The 21493-nt window shown below is 44.0% G+C and overlaps 1 protein-coding gene across 6 annotated transcripts; it reads left to right on the forward strand.

The window, feature by feature from the left end:
• Positions 1 to 1850: 1850 nt before the first annotated feature.
• Positions 1851 to 20510, forward strand: LOC120400102 (beta-1,4-galactosyltransferase 3-like). Of its 6 annotated transcripts, none has more exons than XM_039528483.1 (7): positions 1851 to 1974; positions 2734 to 3222; positions 11226 to 11461; positions 12352 to 12542; positions 13760 to 13882; positions 17659 to 17763; positions 19253 to 20510. In XM_039528483.1, the coding sequence occupies exons 2-7, from the start codon at positions 2985 to 2987 to the stop codon at positions 19428 to 19430; spliced, it is 1071 nt and encodes a 356-aa protein (XP_039384417.1). In that variant the 5' UTR covers positions 1851 to 1974; positions 2734 to 2984; the 3' UTR covers positions 19431 to 20510. The 6 variants fall into 6 exon arrangements, with proteins under 6 accessions (XP_039384417.1, XP_039384431.1, XP_039384442.1 ...); XM_039528497.1 differs by lacking the exon at positions 1851 to 1974 and adding an exon at positions 1990 to 2025; XM_039528508.1 differs by lacking the exon at positions 1851 to 1974 and adding an exon at positions 2061 to 2084.
• Positions 20511 to 21493: the final 983 nt, after the last annotated feature.

Genomic DNA, 21493 nt, shown 5'->3' on the forward strand with positions numbered 1-21493 from the left:
GCTTTCCTCCATCTCCTAGTTTAAAAACTGCTCTACAACCTTTTTAATGTTTAGTGCCAGCAGTCTGGTTCCACTTTGGTTTAGGTGGAGCCCATCTCTCCTGTATAGGCTCCTCTCATCCCAGAAGTTTTCCCAGTTCCTAATGAACGTGAACCCCTCCTCTCTACACCATTGTCTCATCCACGCGTTGAGACTCTGAAGCTCTGCCTGTCTACCTGGCCCTGCGCGTGGAACTGGGAGCATTTCTGAGAATGCCACCATAGAGGTCCTGGATTTCAGTCTCTTCCCTAGCAGCCTAAATTTGGCTTCCAGGACATCTCTCCTACCCTTCCCTATGTCATTGGTACCTACATGTACCACGACCACCGGCTCCTCCCCAGCACTACACATAAGTCTATCTAGATGCCTCGAGTGATCCGCAACCTTCGCACCAGGCAGGCAAGTCACCATACGGTTCTCCCGGTCATCACAGACCCAGCTATCTACGTTTCTAATAATCGAATCTCCCATTACTAACACCTGTCTTTTCCTAGAAACTGGAGTTCCCTCCCCCGGAGAGGCAACCTCAGTGCGAGAGGCAACCCCAGCACCATCTGGAAGGAGGGTCCCAACTACGGGAAGGTTTCCCTCTGCTCCCATTGACTGCTCTGCTTCCCTGGGCCGTTCTTCCTCCTCAACAGCACAGGGGCTGTCTGAGCGGAGGTGGGACAATTCTACAGTGTCCAAGAAAGCCTCATCAACATACCTCTCTGCCTCTCTTAGCTCCTCCAGTTCCGCCACCCTGGCCTCCAAAGCCCGTACATGGTCTCTGAGGGCCAGGAGCACCTTGCACCGACTGCACACATACGCCACCCGCCCACAGGGCAGGTAATCATACATGCAACACTCAGCACAATAAACTGGATAGCCCCCACTCTGCTGCTGGGCTTCTGCCTGCATGGTCTCCTAGTTAATGAAAGGGTGGTTTACAGAAGGAGGTTTTGGAATGTAGTTTGGTTTATAGGTTTTAAGGGGACTACAGGGACTCAGACTCCCACTCCCCTTCTAAACTCCCTTGCAAAACTCCCTGTTAGCAGCCCCTGGTTGCTTGTGCGTGGCTTTATAAAGCCCTGGTCTGAGTTAATGCCCCGCCCACTGATTCAATTGACCGCCCACTCAGTCAATTACCAGAGGCTTCGAGCTTTCAAACCTTCCTTTGAATCTCACGGCCTCCAACTGCCAGCCAGAGCACACGGTCCTCCAAACAAACAAATAGACTGACAAACACAAGCTCAGCACACAGCAAGTAACCCCCAAACACAAACTACAGACAGTCACTTACCCCACAGATGCTGTATTTGCTCCTCCTTTACCTGGAGAACTCCCTTGTGAAACTCCCTGTTAGCAGCCCGATGCTTATGTACCATTGTGCCTATTCTCCACCCCAGCCCTCTCAGGGGTAGGGGGGCTTCCTGAGGGGCTCCATCATAATAGCACACTAACTAGCAATTCTGTATAAGTGATTCTGGGTGCTTTTTAGCCTGGGATGGGACCGCCCCAGTGTGATGGGTTTAGTGCAGGGCAGATGGGGCCTGATATACAGAATCAGCCCACATCTATAACCAAGTGTGGTTCTTCTCTTTCAGTCTGGAGGGTCACCCCTTAAAGGCCACAGCTCCCATCCCAGCATGCACTGCTCCATATGAGTAGCACAGGAGTGGGGGGGGGTCTTTAGTGCATACACTGGGGAATTTTAATTTCCCCCCGCTCGCGTTGCATGCTGGGAGCTGTAGTCCCTGAAGAACCGCGTTGCATGCTGGGCATTGTGGTCTCGCATGGAATTTGAGGCCGCGTGGATCGGGTCCATTTTATGCAAATTACAGGAGCGAGACGGGCGGTTTTACGGGGTGGGCGTGGCCTGGGAAGGGGCGTGGCCAGCGCGGCGAGTGGCGGCGCTGGCGGTTTAACGGAGGCGCCTGCTGTCTTCGCAGGCAGGTGAGGGGCTTTCTATGGCGCGCGCTCGCTGCGCCGCGGCCGGACTCCTGGGTTCGCTCTGGCGCGAGGGGAGACACGAGAAGGCCCTTCCCGTACCGGTCCCCGCCGCTGTGAGGGGGGCTGGTCACTGCGGCCCCTCCCATAACCCAGCGCTGGGGGGCTCGAACAGCAGCAGCCGCCAGGGCTGCCCCAAGGCCCCGCAGGCCGCTCCTCCCCCGCTCGCCTCTGACTGGCGTTGTCGCCTCACGCGGCTGCTGCCTGTATGGACGCTCCGATTCTGGCACCAGCGCGCCGCGTTGAGCCGGAGTGAAACCCGGCAGCGCTAGGGGGGGATCCGAGCGTCCACACAGGGAGCGGCGCGGGGACGAGCCCGAACTCCCCTCGCCTTAAGGGACGGCTCGCTCCGGGTCTGTGCGGCCTGGCTGCCGGCAACGGGGACCTCACCCCGCCTGCAGCCCTGTTGGAGATAGTTTTCTTCAGTGGCAGGGAGCGGGGTAATGAGGGGAAGGCAGACCCAGCCTGGCCCGGGTAGCCAGAGCTTGACTGTCCGTGGTGATTAGTAGGGAAACGGGCGGGGTCCTGTGGTGGAATTAGGGTGACCAGATGTCCTGATTTTATAGGGACAGCCCTGATTTTTGGGTCTTTTTCTTACTTAAGCTTCTATTACCTCTCACCCCCTGTCCTGATTTTTCACATTTGCAGTCTGGTCACCCTAGGTGGAATTACTGTAACAAGGTGTCTTTTTTTCTCTTTAATTAGCTGCGCAGGTTGAATGTTGAGGACGAATGAAGAGCGATGCACAGAAGATGGCTAAAGTTTAGCGGTTTGGACTGCACTTAACGAAACCGTGCTTGAAATATGCATTGCAGTCAAAAGATATTATTTTGCTGAGCTCTTTGAAGCGGACAGGCATGCTTACATACATAAATGTAGCCCTGAAGTTAAAATGTGAAGTTGTTCTGGAGAATTAAACTGTCAACAAGACTAGTTCCAGTGGATGGCCTAAAACCATGTCCTTGTCTCGTGTTGAAAATCCTTGTTTTCTGCTCTTCCTAGCTGTCTTTCAAGCAATATTTATCCTGATTTTGTACCGAGGTGGAGCATCGAGTGTGTTTCGAGGATTTTTAGATGCACCTCAGCCTTGGGATTACTCAAAAACACAGGATGTGTATACAAATCTCAGCTTGTTCACCCGAGCTCCTAATGAAGAAACTATGCCATATTGCACAGCCCAGTCACCGATATTTGGTATGTATAAACTGCTAGTGTCTGAACTAGTGCATCAGTGTAATAACACTTTTTTTCACTTTACAAAAGGGAAATATATTTTTCAGTAATTTACTACAATGTCTGAAGCTTCTTCTAGCATTTCCACTCTTGGGGCTAGATTAATCTCTTCCTTTCATCCTAAATCTAGATACTAGAAAGTTACTCAGAAAGAACAGGCGTACTTGTGGCCCCTTAGAGACTAACAAATTTATTTCAGCATGAGCTTTCATGAGCTACAGCTCACTTCTTCGGATGCATAGAAAGTTACTGACTCTGATAGCATGTGATGTGGTCAAACAGTGCAGGTGGTTTTGTTCAGTGTATGCTTAGGCCCTGTTTATGCTATACTTCACAGTGAGCTGATAACCAGTTAGAGCTGGCCATGTTGCATACACTACATATGTTTTTTGTTTGTTTTTGGTTTTTGTCAACACGTAACATAGCTAATACTCAGTAACCATGGCAGCTGAGTGTTTTACATTCCTAGAGGCCTTGATTGGCCCATGTTCTTATTGCCAGTTTGTAATGATGTTTGGATTGGATCTTTATGTACACATGGAAATTCTGTACCAGTTTTCCAGCTGTGATGTAGGTAGCACTGTAGCTGCTGCAGTACAAGCTGTAGTGTAGATTGGGTGCTGTGCTATATTTACCAGTGTCCAGCTTTTCTCGGAGCTCCTCCCAATTGGACACAGGTAATTTTGCAGTCAGGCAGAGCTTTAAGAAGAGCTAGATGACAGTGGTTTTAAAAAATAAACTGTGTTTAGTCTACATTAGAACTTTCACCGTTGGTCCTATTGATTCAGCTACATCACAAAATGTTTCAATCTGGAAATGTTTTTACATTTCCTAACTGCTGTGTAACCAGTTCAGCCAGTCCTCCCTCCTCCAAGCTCTCTGTGGTAGGGCACCACAGTCTATTGCCCCCATGCTGCAAATGCCATAATCTGTGTACGTCTTTCATGTACAGTTGCTAGTGCTGACGCACTATATGATAGCTGCCCAGATACTCTGCGATGTAGTGATGCAAATGTGATCAGGCAGCATGGTAAGAGGGGGATACACAACCTTGCCTCACATAATTGTGTTTAGCTTTTGTTTTTGTTTTTTAAAAAGAAACAATGTGTGGGCACAACACAACTGTTTGGAACAGTTGCCTGGTTTAGTTGGAAAACATGGATTTACTAATCTGGGTGGGCATTTAGACTAGCTCTACAGGCTTTATAACAATATTTGATCAACCTTTTGTTTTTTCCCTCTGTCGCTGAGATTAAATGAAATAAACAGGCAGTGTGGTGGCAATATGCATGGTTTCTTACTCATGTTGTCTTGCTTGTATGCCTCAGTCACCTCTTGGAAACAGCCACTTCTGTGAGCGACGTTCCTCATGGCCATTGAAATAATTGTCCGTGAGACTATTGGCACAGATGCCAGTTATTGTTTCTTGAGGCGTAGACTCAGACTAGAGCTCACCGATTCACTTAAGAGGGCCTGGATAGATAGTGACTGAAAAGTCTTACTATGACCCAAGTTGTAGACTAGTGAATGGGACGCTTGCATTCACTTTCAGCAAACACTAACAAAAATCCTCCTCTCTTAAAAGGCTTTCTTTAAATAGGAGGCTTTACATTATCTTTAACCTCCAAACAAACAAATGCCAAGCACTGTACAACTTGCCTTTCACCTATCAGAGAATGTTTTATATGGCACTGCCAAAATGAGAGCAAATTAAAGATGGAGTTTAATTAGATTAAATACTCTAGAGTAATTAGCATTTATGGAAACCTCTAGAGGAAACTAGAACTGTGCATTGGAAACATTACACTGCAAAAAGCAACCTTGTGAGGAGTTGAAACACTTGCAGTGTGAGAAATAAGATTCTGCTTTAGTTTGCTAACTTTCTAACCAATAACGTTTTTTAGTGCATAAAAAGAAATTTTCTCCAGATACTCATGATCTATTGTGTTCAAACCTCTTTTAAATGTATGCTACTGTAAAAGGCATTTACTCTTCTCCCCAGAACTAAAATAGGTATACAAATTATTTATTAATAAAAACCTCTTGAGTCCCATTGCAATTAAAAGCGTCACATATGGACTAAATACCTGTCCTTCCAATTCTTATTTCATAAATCTCCATTAAATAAGACTTCAAATGTAATTCTTGAAGCTCCAAGTTGGAGACTGGTAATAGGTCGCTTTGGGCCAGATCCAAATCTCTCTATGGTCAATGGAAAGACTCTCATACCCATGAGCTTCAGATTAGGCCTTCTATGAAGTGCAGCCCTTTCTCCATTTATGTGTGTGGTAAATGTTCTGTGTCTTCACTCCATCTTGAAGATTGTCTAAGCAAAAGTCAGCTGCCTGCTATTTCTTTTTTCTTTTTGTCAAATACAAACCTACAGTTTGTTGTATGCTCAACTTGAGCCCAGTCAAACTGAATCAATCTATTTATCATTTAACTTCGAAGTCCTGTAGTTTTGCACCTTGCTTGTAATATCTACTGGAAGCAATGTGGTTCAGTGCATTGTCTCTTCTAGTTCATCTTTTGCTTGTGGCAGAATCTTGTTTCTGAAAGATTTTCAGCAAGGAATTTTTCAGCAATATACACTCTGTCATTATGTGTGAATGATTAGATAGGTCAAATTCCTCCCTGCTGAATTAAATGGGGTTTATACCAGGAGCAAACTTGGTCAAATGTCTTCGGAAAATAGTCCCTCCTTCTTACTCCCATCTGGCATACCCCTCTTGGGAGCATGACCATCTGCTGTGGTGCTAGTGAGTGACAAGACTGCAGGGACCAATCTGATACTTTTCTATTAGGGATCATACTTTTGTTTGTATTTAAAAGGAAAAAATAGGCAAGGGCATTTCTATGAATAGGGTTTAAGCCTTCAGCTGCAGTTGAGAGGCCTGGCCTGGACACACTTTTGGATTGGGCCCATCTTCCATCATTAGGATTTGGTGCTTAAGCTAATGCTCCTTTACTTCTTCTTATTTCTTCATCTAAACAATGTGGGCTTGTCTACATAGGGAAGTGTACTAGCATAACTATACCAGAATAATTGTACAGTAACTCCTCACTTAGTCGTCCCAGTTAACGTTGTTTCCTTGTTACATTGCTGATCAATTAGGGAGCATGCTCATTTAAAGTTGGCAGCTGCCTGCTTTGTTCACTGCTTGCAGGAAGAGCAGCCCTTTGCAGCTAGCTGGTGGGGGGGCTTGGAACCAGGGTGGACGGCAGCCGGGCCCCTGTCAGCTCCCCCTCCCTTAAGTTCCCTGTGCTGCAACTGCTCAGCAGACTAGCAATTGGCAGTTCAGGTGCCCCTCCCCCTCACTGCCCTGTGCTGCTCCTGCCCTCTGCCTTGGAGCCACTCCCAGAGACTCCTGCTCCCTATGCAGGAGGGAAGGGGGGGGGAGGGGCTAATGTCAGGGTGTCCCCCTGCTCACCCCTTCTCCATATAGAGCAGGGAGGGGACACAGATGGAGAAAGACAGAGAGCTTGGGGCAGCAGCTGCTGCCCCAACTTCCTGATCCACTTAAAAAGACAGTGCACTTAGCATGGGGCACAGGTTGCTTGCTGGAGGATTCTCTGCAGCTTGAGGTCTTCAAACCACAATTTGAGGACTTCAATAACTCAGACATAGGTTAGGGGTTTGTTATAGAAGTGGATGGGTGAGATTCTGTGGCCTGCATTGTACAGGAGGTCAGACTAGATGATCATAATGGCCCCTTCTGACCTTAAAGTCTATGAGTCTATAAGAGTGGGTCAGCTTACTTAAAGGGGCAGTGTGCATCTCTCTCTCTCTCTCCTCTTCCCCCCCCCCTCCCCCCCACAAGGTGTGTGTCTATTTCTGTCAGCTATGCTGGCTCCCCTCCCTCCTGTTCGTGCTGCCTTGATGAAAGGCTACATTAACAACAATGTGTTTTAACCCTTGAGGGCTCAGTGAGTGCTAGCTCATCACTGAACAGCAAGGCATTCCCTGGGAAATATCCCTCTCTTCCACCCTCTGACTTCACCACCTCAACCAAGCTTCACAATCATCGTAGCTGTGAACAGTATTAAATTGTTTGTTTTTTAAAATGTATACTGTGTGTAGATCTGTATAATATATAGTTTTTTGTCTGGTGGGAAAAAAATTTCCCTGGAACCTAATCCCTCCTATTTATATTAATTCTTATGGGGAAATTTCGCTTAAAGTTGCATTTTTTCATGAACATAACTATGACGTTAAGCGAGGAGTTACTGTACCAGTATAATGACATAACAGGTGCTGTACCAGTGCACTAGAGTGACCACCTTTTCAAAAGGCAAAAGCGGGACACACGCAGGAGTCCCACCCACCTCTGTAGTCTCAGGCACCCCGCCCTGGACAGGTGGAGGGTTAGTAGCTCCCCACAGCGACCTGGGGTCCCTGAGTAGCTCTTACTACTGCCTGGCTCTGGCTGCTGGGGGGTGGGGGGAAGAGAAAGGGGGTGACTCATGGTGAGGGGGGACAAAGGCCCACCTCAGTCATCTGTCTCTCTCACACTCACCCACACCCACACCCACCCCCCACCCCCAGGAAGAGGTTGATGCAGTCCCGGAATCTCAGGCAGCCGTGGAGCGACACCGCAGGGAATCCAGGACACATGCTGTCCTGGAGTCATTCACACCAGGACTTGAACTCTGCATTTTGGGACTGTCCTGTCCAGTTCAGGACTGGTGGTCACCCTACAGTACGCTAATATAACTGCACATGTGGACACTCTTATTCTGGATTCAGGGAGTCCACACAGGGAGTTATACCAGTATAACCATAGTGGTATAATCGTACTGTACTGACATAGTTCTACCAATAAATTTCCCCATGAGGACAAGCTGTTTCCATTCAGGGTAGTGCAAAAACCTAATTGTTTAAGTTCCCCTTTGACAAGATGAATCGTGCTGATTGAAGTCATCTGTTGAAGTCAGTGGTGTTGCACCCACTTATACCAGATTAAATGTGTACCAAGAGGACCATTGTAAGGTCATCTGATCCAAAGTGTGCACACAAGAAGTCTGAAAGGTCTCACATTTCCCTTCTTGAAATGAATTGGATTCAGCCAAAAGCAGCAAAAACTTCTTAGTTTGAATGCATTACCTAAGAAGTAAAGCAAGCTGAGAACATGTCCTGCAGTGATGCTGATGAGCTAAAGGGATGGGTGGGGGCTGTGGTTTTATATATGCAGCTAGAAGCTTCTTGTTCTGGTTGATAATTTGTATGTCTCTAAACATGGTTGCTGTATGGTCACCCTACCCCCACACTCCCTGGCTGCAAGCTGGACTTCAGGTCTGGTTCCCTAACCCCAGGCTCCTGGCTCCATGGAACAGCATAAAGAGCAAGCACTATAATACAATGAACTCCCCCTTGTGGGGAAAGTAAAGGCAGCTGCATATGGATCTCTGCAGAGCAGGTAGACAGAAAAATCATCGGTGTCCATGTAATGTTATAGATGCAGAGCAACGGCTCAGGAAGCTTTGGGGAAATTACACTTTGTTTTTTGAGTCAGTAGTACTAACCTGTTTTTTCTGCGAATCATTTTCATAAGTAATATGATTCAAGAGAGGATCTCCTACCTGAACTCCTTGCTGCTTGCCTTTGTTACATGCCACCAGCCAGTGGTGGTCAAGGGAGCACAAGTTGGAAGCTTGGTAAATAGTCTCTTCTGAGAGAGAATGAACGATAGTGGCCAGGGCGAGGGCGTCTTAATTCCCGCTACAGTACAAGAGTGCACTGTGCTCAGGGTCCAGTCTTCCATGGCAGCAGAGCTTGCTATGGAATTGTGCTCCAGAATCTGAGTGTTAATGAACGATATTTTATTTTTCAATTGCACTCATGGTTGTAGAGAGAACTTTGAAAATGTACCAACAGCACTTCATCGATTTACAAGTATTCAGAGTTGAAATAATAGCTCAGAAAGGTGTGAACTGATCCATTCATTTTAACTGTGGACTCTGGACTATGGCATTTTTCAGTACTTTTGCCCTGAAATTTGCTATTTTGCTCCTGTTGGACACCGATGATTTTTCTGTCTACCTGCTCTGCAGCTGCCTTTACTTTCCCCACAAGAGGGAGTTCATTGTATTATAGTGCTTGCTCTCTATGCTGTTCCATGGACCCACGAGGCTGGGGTTAGGGAACCAGACCTGAAGTCCAGCTTGCAGCCAGGGAGTGTGGGGGTAGGGTGACCATACAGCAAGTGTGAAAAATCGGGACAGGGGGTGGGGGGTAATAGGAGCCTATATAAGAGAGACCCAAAAATTGGGACTGTCCCTATAAAATCGAGGCATCTGGTCACCCTATGTGGGGGAGCCAGAAGTCCTTGGGGATACAAGCCATAAATGCAGCTTGAAAGGAAGCTTGTTTTTCTCCCCATGTGTGGCAGGGAAAGAAGCAGGATCTGAGCTAGGTTGCTTGGACGACATCACAGGAGCTGAGGAGCTACGTGGCCAGGAGAGCATGACAAACAACTTTTTATCCTCTTAAAATAATCATGGTTGGGAAAACACTTCCAAAATTCATCTATGAGCGGTGGGGGTGGGAGAACAAAAAAGTAAGAATATTGCATGGCAGTAGAATAAATTAAGGTTGATTTTTAGAAAGCAGGAGTTGCTGTTTGGTGCTACTGAATTTGGTCCTGCAGTATGCAGAGCCCTGATTATACTGAAAGAAACACCACCACCTCTTTGTTTGTTTAAAAAAAAAAAAAAAAAGCCTCATACCCTTTGTTTTAGTGACTCCCATAAATGCAACTGAATCTGAATACAAGTATATTTTGTTAGTATCTCTTAGACAAACGCCAACTGACACTGGAGCAATAGTTAATACTTGCATATGAAAACAGTTACTTTAGCTTTTTATTTTAAATATAAAAACAGTATAATAGAAATGTACAGATTAAAAACAATAATGGAATAAAGTCTTTTGTTTTTAAAGACCGAAGCGGAGAGTTCCCTAGAAGCAGCTAATACAATCATAGTAATCACCTAGCCACGGTAGGTATGATCTAGAGTGGTCCCCCACCCCCCTCAATAGCACAGTTCCCTGAAGAACAGCCATTCTGTTTGTTGCAGTTAAGCAAATATGGGAGTAGTTGGTTAGGAAAATTCTTGGTAGCAGAGTCAAAAATCAGAGTTCTTTATTAGTTAGACATCTGGTTCCTTGATATATTTTTATTATTATTATTATTTTAAATACTTAAAGCTTTCGGTTTCATCAAGAGGGGTAAAAAGTGGTGCGGGAGGGGAAAAGAAGCCACCAAAATAAACTGTAGGGTTACAAGGGTCTGCTTTCCTGACGCTAAGAAGGCGTCAGAGCCCATGTTCACAACAGAATGGACTGAGAGCTGCTGTGAACTCTCAAAGTAGGAAATATTCCACCTACTGCTAAATAATATCAGATTGCCCTGAGAACAGAAGGGGAACTTATCTTTGGGTGGCATGGGCTGCAGTGATAGAAAGTGCCCCTGTTCCCTTTAAGTTCCATTTTCTCCAAAATAGTTTCTTTGTAGTCACCACAATTCCTCCAGACCACTTTGTCCTTGATCCCTTACCTGAAATTGAGGCATTGATACATAAATGGGAAAAGGTAATAAAGAAGGCAGTTGTGATTGTAGAAGAGTAGTTGGAGAAACAACCATCCTGCAATGATAAATATCTTGCCTTTTATCAGGACACCCTTGTGGTTTGCTTACACAATGTACTTCACAGGAGTCTGGGTCTTCTTTTCTAGTTTGAGTGAGCAACAGCAAATGTCAGAACAGGACTGTGGATCAGCCCATTGAAAGGCCTCCCTTGTAGATACCCAACAGGGAGCAGTATAGTGGGGTATAGCTCAAGTGTTTCCAGCAGTAGATATGAGTTTTTATTCTGATGAATTTGAACAGTGATTTGGCTCAACCTCATATTCACCAGATTTTCACTTTTTTTTTAACCCCCCCCCCCTTCCCTTGTTCTTACAGTTGGTCCATTAACCATCACCTTTAATGCATTCCCCAGTGAAAGAATGATAATAAAAAAAAATCCCTTTGTTCGGTTTGGAGGCTGTTACAGCCCTCCTCATTGCCTGGCTCGCTACAAATCAGCCATCATTGTACCATACAAGAACCAGGAGAAGCACCTGCGACACCTTCTCTATTATCTTCATCCCTTCCTACAGCGCCAACAGCTTCACTATGGCATCTACTTGATTCACCAGGTAAATCAAAACGATGTGTGTCTATCACTGCTGCTGAGATTTCCAGTTAAGGAGTGGTTTGACTGTGATTGAAAAGTGGACACACAATTTCCCCCTGAGAAATATAGAGTTTGTGAATATGAATGTACAGAGGCACATAATTTGTATCTCTAAAGCGCTTGTCATTGTATCTTAGCACTAGATACTGTTCCATGTTTGTTTTGTTTTTTTTGGAGGGACAAATTTAAACTTAAAGGGTGATGATCTTTCCTGTGAAAGAGGACTGAATATGGGTCCTCTCAAGTTCATCGGAGCTGCTTCAGAGTCAGTCAGAAGGAGGTGCCAGAGTGGAACTGGGTATCCTTACTGTTTGCCTAGAGTGAGGTACAAACTCTGATTTGATCAGACCTACATAGGCCAAACAGTTGGTGTTACTGATGAGTTCTGGTGGTGGTGTTCTGAAGGATCCTCAGAGGGGAGGAAATTAATTAGTGGTGAAAACTGATGGATAGTTAGGAAGGGGAGTATCTTTTTCAATTGTATGTAACTAGAAAGAAGCCAGAAATCAGAATACATATCCTAAAGAGGGATGAGGGCAATAATCTCTGTGTGCAGGGAAGTATAGTTTAAGATCTACATTAGTCTGTTACAGAGATTAGAAATACCTTTTTCTCTTTATGCTCATGTGCAAAAGACTCAACTTCCCAAAGTTCATAGAGTTGCTAAGGCAGTAGGTCAGATTTTCAAAAGCATCTAAGGGACTTCTGAAAACTTTTCCCAGCATCACTTGGTTCCAGTCTCACTCAAATTGAAATCCATGAGAGTTTTGCCATTGACTTCAGTGTGAGCAGCCTTAGACCCTTGAAGCCATTCCAGGAGTTGGTGAGTAAACTGCATGTTTTCTTTTCCAGGCTGGGAATGCTACTTTTAACCGAGCCAAGCTCCTTAATGTTGGTATCCGGGAAGCCATGAAAGATGAAGACTGGGACTGTCTGCTCCTGCATGACGTGGACCTAATTCCTGAAAATGATTATAACCTCTACGTTTGTGATGAATACTACCCCAAACACATTGCCAGTGCCATAGACAAATTCCAGTACAGGTAAAGGTCTGCATTTGGGATGGACGCTTTTTTTTTTTTTTTTTTTTTTTCATGATCTTATCAGCAGTCCCTTTTCATGGAACATTGAAGGATGTTACCTCAATGTATTCCCACCTGGGCGGCTGTTGCAGGAAGGGACATGTGTCAGAGTAGCTAGTCAAATGATTCCTGCTGCTCTTCCCCCATGCACCCATATTGAAACTGAAAGATTTTTGTTCTCTTCTTCCCTAAGATGCAAGATGGAGAGCATTAAGCAGCACAAATATGACATGCTTTTTGCTCATTTGCAAACTTACCACCATTAATTTGGGCTTGAATAGGGACTGGGAGTGGCTGGCTCACTACAAAAGCAATTTTCCCTCTCTTGGTATTGACACCTCCTCATCAATTATTGGGAGTGGACCACATCCACCCTGACTGAATTGGCCTGGTCAACACTGGTTCTCCACTTGTAAGGTAACTCCCTTCTCTTCATGTGCCAGTATATTTATGCCTGTATCTGTAATTTTCACTCCATGCATCTGAAGAAGTGGGGATTTTTTACCCATGAAAACTTATGCCCAAATAAATCTGTAAGCCTTTAAGGTGCCACTGGACTCCTCGTTGTAAATGTGATGTGACATACTGCTGCTGAGTAGGGATCTGAACACTGAGCTGTCTTTTGAGATGTTGATGAAATTGTAATCTACATCACTTTCAACAGCTATGGCTTCCCTCCTCCACAGCTATATAATTATCATGGATCATTTTATGACACACCAGGACAAACCCAGTCCTTTGAGGCCCCTTTTTGCCTTCAGCAGCTATTCAAAGCAAACTGAAATGCATCTTCCTGTGATTGATGGCTAATTATTTTCTTTCCTGCTTCTGTGAGCAGAGTACAGTACTTCCCTCACACTGGGGGAAAAAATGCCTGAGTTGCAGAACAGTTTATCTCTGAATTTTGCTGGTTAGAAGGAATCTCAGTTGAATTTACCAGTCTGATATTCTGCACTGAAGTCCTTAATATCCCACTTATTCAGTGACGAAAACTTTCTACAGGTTCTTTTTAGTTCAATACACTTGCCACATAAATATGAAAACTATCATCCAGCTTCTTGTGCAATACAAGTACAATAAGCTGAGACCGTCATGCATGTGACTTATCGCTGTAGTGCAAGACAGTTTGTCAAGTGACTGATGTAAACTCTCAATTTTGACAATTTGCTCTTCTCCAGTTTGCCATATTGGTCCTTTTTTGGAGGTGTCTCTGCTTTGACTCCAGAGCATTACATGAAGATAAATGGGTTTCCAAACACCTACTGGGGCAGTCGTGGTGAAGACGATGACATTGCTGCAAGGTACTAACAGCTAGAACTGGGCCATTTTAAAATAGAACTGAATAAAGGTCTAAAGTAACAACATATTACATGGGCTCCATTAGCCCTATAAAAGAGCTAATAGGTTCTGGACAACTTTAATTTTATATAGTGCTATGATTCCTAGATTTCAAGGCCAGAAGGGGCCATTATGATCATCTTGTCTGACCTCCTACTTAATACAAGCCACAGAACTTCCCCAAAATAATTCCTAGACCAGTGGTTCTCAACCAGAAATAAATCTGAGAGCAGGGCTGGCACTAGAGTCACTGGGGCCCAGGGGAAAAAAGCCGAAGCCCGAGCCCCACTGCCTGGGGATGAAGCCAGCTTAGCTTTGCGAAGTCCCCTGTGGCATGGGGCCTCAGGCAGTTGCCCAGCTTTTTATCCCCTAATGCTAACCCTGGCTTTTAACCTACTGGATATGCAGAAACACATTTTTTGTGGCACAGGTGGGCTGTGGAGGTTTTTATAGCATGTTCTGGGGGGTGGGGAGGCTCAAAGAAAAAAGTTGAGAACACCTGTCCTAGACCAGTGCTTCTCAAAGTGGTGGTCCGCGAGCCATCGGCTGCCGGTCCGCAGCGAGTTTCCTCATAAGAGCGTCGAATAGGATAATAATATGGCACTGGTCCCTGGCACATTGCGGGAGAAAAAAATTGCCGGTCCCCCACATCAGATAGCTTGAGAAGCACTGTCCTAGATCATCCTTTTAGGGGGAAAAAAAATCCAATCATGATTTAAAAATTGTCAGTGATGTAGACTCCACCACAACTCTTAGTAAATTGTTCCAATGGTTAATTAGTCTCACCATTAACAATTTACACCTTATTTCCAGTCCGAATTAATCCAGTGGCTGGAAGTTGAAACTAGACAGTTATGCTTTCTCTGCGAGATTGAAGAGCCTATTAAATATTTGTTCCCCATGTAGATACTTACAGACTGTAATAAAGTCACCCCTTAAAGTTAAGCTATAAATAGGTTAGATTGAGCTCTTTGAGCCTATCACTGTATGGCATGTTTTGTAATCCTTTAATGATTCTGGTGGTTCTTCTCTGAATCCTCTGCAATGTATCAGCATCCTTCCAGAGTTCAGTTCTGGAGACATTTAAATTCAGAATTGATGGTCAGGGCACGTTAGATCTAATACTGTTTAAAGTATCACTTTTGTACAGTAGGAGGTTAGCTTTCTTCAGATAGCTTGGGCTTCAGGAGCTAGATAATGTTGCATTGAATACCCTTGTGCTGTCTCTGGGGTTCTTCCAAGAGCTGTATAAACCACTAGTGACTGATAGTTGACTCTCACCGAAATTAATCATTCCATAGGAGAGAATACTAGGCCGACAAGGTAGAAAACCTAGAAGGTAGCTAGGGCATTTTAATGGAAGCTTTAGATTTAAAAATAGGAGAGGATTCAGGACCTGGCACTTACTACCTGAAAGACTGTTTCAGTAAGTACACAGTATTTGGGGAGCTAGGAATCTGGATTCCTTACGTTACTGTCTTTAAACTGTCAGACACGTAATGACGTACCATAGAGCCTTAAAGTACCATATGCGTCCATGTTGGCAAAATGTGATGTTTTGTTGCTAGGAAGGTGATGTGCTATGGGTGTGAATATAGAGTTTTTAATTACAGCTGCTGTGCCCAATGTAGCTCTGTAGAGTACAGAATAAAGACCCTTTGGCCTCATCTACCCTAACAAGCACTTAGCTGTAATTCACCAGTGGTACAGCTCTAATAGCAGACCTTGAGGCAAACTGTTGGGGAGGTTATACTACTTAGCTGGCAGTAAAAATCGTACATTTATTTCCTGCTCTTGCACAGTGTGACAGGTTATGTAATTTTCAGTGGAACATTCTGTTCAAGGACACTGGGAGTCTTACCAAGCATTGTGCTCCTGAGAATGGAAAGTTAGGTGTTTAACACAGTTACTTCCTTTGAGCAGAGAAATCTTATTCCATTAATCAAATAGTACTTTCATTACTTTAATATCAGGCTATAGTGCATCCTGAATTTCTAAAAACAAACAGGAGACCCATCCCAATGCTTTCTGCACTACTTCCGCTCTTAACATGGGTCTCAAGTGGGGTGCCAGTGGTGAGAAGTGCCCTACCAGAGTCCTGTGCATTAGGGTGCACTTCATATATATACATTTTTTTTAAAGGAATAAATCTGTTCAAGGGGCACTGTTAGCCTGAGTAAACCCCAAAACATGCCTTCCTTGAAGGAAAGTAAATCCCATGCAATATCCTGTGATAATTAAGTACTACAAATAATTGATAACCACAGCCACTTGAGGGGCACATTGCTATTGGTGGTGGAGGCTAATAATGATTCTTTGTTCACAAACATACAGGCCTGTGTTTACAAAAGTTTGCAGTGATTTGGGGTGCCTCAATTTTTGAGTGACCAGCTTGAGACCCCTAAGAGCTGAGTTTTAGAAAGGACTGAAGCACCTATGCTGTAGAACAGCAAAAATAAAATTGGAAGTATGGCATGAACCCTTGCTGGCCTTGTCTTCTCTATAAAGCTTTATTATATTAAACACAACTGAAGAGCCAGGTTGGCCAATCAACGCTGACCACTGTTTTGCAGTCAATACGGATGAAGCCAAATTGGGTTCAACAGCATCAGCTAGTTGTGTTTTTAAACCTTAATCTCAGGCATTAGTATCCTTCTCGTTCACCTCCTATGAGCTTCAACATCTTAACTGGAACCATTTAAGTATTAACAAAGCACAGACCATGTTTTTGGGGTGTTTATGCTAATTTTGTGGGTTTTTCATTGTTGCATTAACATAGTAATACAACTTTAAATACAAAAAGCTACAGTTAGTCTGGCAATGCCAGACTAAAGTTCAACAGCAAAGTTATCTCAGCTTTATGCAGTTGTGTCCATTTTTCTGTGCAGTGTAAAGTGCCATTACCTCAACCTGGACTGTAGCAAGAGTTTGTATGTTTGCATTCAGAAAACATACTCCCTTAATGAATTAATACCATTTCTGGGTTTCTTTTGATCATTCTAGTCTAAATTGTTGGCACTCTGGCCTTTCCCAAGGGCTTGGGAGCAGGAATGTAGCAGTGCAGCTTGCTGCTATCTATCTCTAGCACTTATCTCTAAAATGAAACTTTTATTGAAAGAAATGGAATAAAAAGTTCCAAAGTTGTTAATTTGCCAAATTAAACTGCCTAAATCTTCAGTAAATTAAATGAACATGGTAGTAGCAATGGGTCTGGCTATGGGAGCCTTTTCTGCACTTGAGATCTATCCAGAACTGCCAATGATTCACTTCAAGTGGCAGTAGTGCTAGTAATACTTTTTTGTAAATTTCCCTAGCCTGGGCATTCAGACACAGCAGTTATGGCCTCTGAAACTCTAGCTCATCTGAACGGTAGCATAATGCTCTGCTGCTGGCCCGCTCACACTTATGTACCACACTAGTTTCAGGTAAAGTAAGTGTTCCCATCACAGTCTCTACGAGTGGTGTCAGTCAGTTTAGTGGTGCATTGTGCCATAATTCAGGAGGTACCACTGAGTACCATAATCTTACTTCCTCTTCTTGAATTTGAAGAACTGTCTTTTCAGCCCTGTTGTGTGTGTTTTTGTTTTGTTTTTTTTGTTTTTGTTTGTTTGTTTCGGGTGTTTTTTTTTTTTTTTTGCTTTGGTTGTGTTTCTACCTGGAAACATCTCTGTACTTTGTGTAGCCTAGAGCTGGCATTCTTGTGTATAAACCTGGATTTTGCTCTGTCTTCATTTTAAAGGATTCAGTTAGCAGGAATGAAAATAGTCAGGACCCCTATTCATCTTGGACGCTACAAAATGGTGGATCTTGAGCAACACAAAGGGAATGAAGAGTACCCAATAAGGTAACTATTGTAGGAGGGCCCTGTCCTTGTTTGTCCTAATTCCAGCATGGCCATCCCTGGTCTATAGAGCCTGCTGACTGAGTGCTATCAACTTCCTCCTCATGCAGGGCAGAAAGCAGCTTCTTGGACTGTGCCTTTCACCATCCTGCTTTTCAATGCTGCTAGTTAAAGAAACTGTCTCTGGCTTTGTTCAGCACACAGTTTGGAAGCATTTGCTTGATTTGTTTTGATTACAACTTAAATTCCTGCAGTCCTGCTGGCAGCCTGTGGACTCATGGACAAAAGAACATTTGTGATATCAACAGTATTGTCTGGTCAAAAGCCAATTACAACTGAACCTTACTTTCTTTCGATGGTTATATTTTAAAGTGTAGATGCTTTTAATACTAGTTCATCACATTGTTTGAAGTCCTTATTAGTAAGCTCATTCTTTTGATTGGCAGTTGCCAGCAAGAGTTTTGTACGGAGCCTAGCACAGTGGGGTCCTGGCCTATGATTAGGGCTCCAGACACTACAGTAATAGTTTGTTAAAATATGAATTCTAAATAGTCACCAAATTCTTCATATGAAGAACCAAGACAACTTCCAAATTAGTAATCTCAAGGTGTCTTGAAAATATTGAAGCTTGTTTCTCTTATGTCTTCCCTCCTCTCAAGATTTCTATGTACATCTCAGACAAAATAAATGTCTTAAGATTTGTATGTAACAAAGTATTATGCTAGGAGTAGACAAACACGAAGCTGTATGCAGACCCATTAAAAATGTGAAATCAGAGCTCTGAATTCAGCAGGTGTGGGGAAGGTGGGCCCTCTAATTTAAATCCCCAAGGACCTACTTACATACCAAAAGCTGGAAGAAGGTATTTATCTGGTGGGGTGGAGGCTGTCTACATTGGCATCTCAGCCCTCCCACTTGTCTTATCCTTAAGGCTGAGCTCCTTAACAGCTTCTCTCACGTGTTCACATACAGCCATCTGCATCTCCATTCTACCTCTGAAATCCTTGCTGCCCCCTTTGCCTCCTCCGGCCCCACCTCTCCATGTTCCAACATGTGCAGTGTGGTGCTCCCACTGCCTTTTCATAAATACAGATCAGCATTGCCACATCATCCTTGTACTCACACATGCCACTGATCCTCCCCATTCATTTCAGGCGCCTGTTCCAAATGGTCCTTAATACCATACAATTACTCCAGTCTCCTGCACCTCACAGCATGTCTCTGCTCTTTCTGCTTGTCTAGAACAGGTTTCCTTTGTGCAAAGGAACAATCTGAGGCCTTTTTGTGGAACAGGCTTTACCTATAAAGCTGCTGCCACCTGGAACAGCTTCCCTATGTGCCTGTCTACATCTTACTTCAAGTGTTACCTGAAAGTGCCTCTCTGATTAAGTAGCTTAATCATATTCACATATAATGTTGTATTGTAACTGAGTGGACAAAGCTGGGAATACCTCCCTTAGTCTGCCCCTGCTGTCCTTTTATCTAACTACAGGTATTCTCCTCCCTTCAGGCCTGCTCCACTGCATAACACCAAAAAAACATGGAAGGATGATGGAATGAATTCTGTAGAGTTCAAACTCCTTTCAAGAAAGAAGCACCTTCTTTATACCAACATCACTGTGGACATTGGGAATGCTCCCACGCTGCCTCCAGAGGGGAAAAAACAATGAGAAGAGAGCTTGAGTATTGGTGCAGCACCTGGAAATTGTACAGCACAGGAGGTGCCAGCCTATTGTTAATCAGGAATCGGAGGTCTACAACGATTGAGGAATTATTTCCTGCTGTGGGCTTCACCTTTCCTCCAAACGTGCAAGGGTTAAAAGAGAAGTCTTCAGGAATGAGGCATGACAGCTATTAGACTGGATTCAGTTTATTGTAGAGAATCCCTTTTTAAGCACTGTAAAATGTGATGCTTACTGAGCCCTTTACACACCCCCACCCACCCACCTCTGTTGCAGCCTTGAGGAGTACATCCTTATTCATCACCAGGCAAATCCATTCCAAGCTGCTACTCTTAAATCAGTATCACCCATTAGCTGGATAGTTAGTTGAATGCCAGCTAGGTAACCTAGTATTTTAAAATGATAATTGGGTTAAAGCCACTCTGAGGAGGTCTTTCATGTTTTGTTTGAAAGAAACCTCAGTCCTATCTCACTGGTAAAGAGATTCTCTAGTTGCAGTCTTTCTTGAAATAAGTTTTTTCTTTAGTGTTAAATATTTCCCTTTCCAACTGTTACTTTTTTTTGTAAATATTCTTCAGGAAGTTTAAATATAAGATTTTGAAAGTTAGCCCTCTTATGGTTCCTGTTTTATGTGATCACTTGCAATGTACATGAACTCCACAGGAAGTCTAGCGGCTTGGTATAGCAAAGTCTTGTCTAGTCATAAGTAGAGCAGGAACCTGAGTATTGGCCTCCTGCATAACTTTTTTTTTGTGTGTGTGTCTGCCAGTGTTGATCTAATTTATAAGCTATTCACTTAGAACACTACTAAAAAAACTCAGCATGGGACTGGTAGAAATAACACTCCATGTATCTATAAGAGCTAGAAAAGGGTTACTTTAAATATAAGTTACCAGTCTCCCCTCAGCTGCAGGAATTGGTAGGACCCTACCAAATTCATGGTGTATTTTGGTCATTTTCAGAGTCATGAGATTTTTAAAACTGTAAATTTCATGGAGTTGTGGGGCAGTCACAAGGTTATGTAAGGGGGGGTTGCAGAACTGCCAACCTTACTTCTGCACTGCTGTTGGCAGTGACACTGCCTTGAGAGCTGGACCCTGAAGTTCTCATCCATTCAGAAGTACAATGCAGGCTTCCCTAAATTCCTGCCACCACCTCAACTCTGCCCTGGAGAAATCTGAATAAAAGGGGAGTTCAGTCTCCACAGCCAGTTCAGTCCTTGGTCTAGCCCTGAGCCTGCAATAATGGGGAACCATCACTTTTGTGATACAGACACTTCTCCATTGAGTGTGTGAACTCTCAGCTAGTTCTACAAAGGTGCCAGTTCTTAATGCTTTAGTAACTTATCTTTGGCTAACACCCTAGTTAAAGGCCTGTATCTTCCCCCTTTACCAGTCCTTTCAGCCGTCCAGTGGGCCATCTCTTCAGTTTTCACAGATCATGTGAGACAGCTAGTGCATTTCACTACCTTTCCTCTGTGTCAGTGTGACCAGCCATTTATTCCTAGCTGACTGCAAGCAAGCTTTGTCATAAATCTAAAGAAGTCATTTTGCTCCTATTGTATTTCTTATGGGGTTACATCTTTTAAGCAGCTGAAGCTATTTAAACAATCCCCTACTCCTCTGTGTTATCTGGAGGTCACACTGCTAAATGTGTTAATCCCTTTAGGGGAAGGGGACTGACCCATTCCTAAACAGCTGTGGAGTGACCCTCAGGACTAGCCAATAATAAAGTTTAATTAGAGCAGTCAGTCCCGTGGGTTGTTGAATCTTTTTAAACGTCCAGCTAAGGTAAGCCCCCTATCTTTCATTTCACACTGCCTTCCATTCTGGATCCTTTCTGTTGTAGGATGGGGAAATAGACATGTTAACAAGGAAAAATTACTTACCCTTAATGGGAATAAGAATATGGACTGAGTTGTCATCTTTCTTGGGGGCTAAAGGAGAAGTGGTTGAAGCTGGACTTTGTACCCACCCCCGATAGATTTAATCTATTTCTAAAAGGCCCCCTCTCAATACATTGGCAGTAAAGCACCACTTAGTTATCCTGTC

The sequence above is a fragment of the Mauremys reevesii genome, linkage group 1 (genome assembly GCF_016161935.1).
Source record: "Mauremys reevesii isolate NIE-2019 linkage group 1, ASM1616193v1, whole genome shotgun sequence".
Lineage (NCBI taxonomy): Eukaryota > Metazoa > Chordata > Testudines > Geoemydidae > Mauremys > Mauremys reevesii.

Coding starts and splice junctions, on each gene's coding strand:
- LOC120400102 (XM_039528483.1), top strand. CDS start 2,985: ATGTCCTTGTCTCGTGTTGAAAATCCTTGTTTTCTGCTCTTCCTAGCT. Junction 12,543..13,759: donor ATAGACAAATTCCAGTACAG/GTAAAGGTCTGC, acceptor GCTCTTCTCCAG/TTTGCCATATTGGTCCTTTT. Junction 13,883..17,658: donor GACGATGACATTGCTGCAAG/GTACTAACAGCT, acceptor TTCATTTTAAAG/GATTCAGTTAGCAGGAATGA.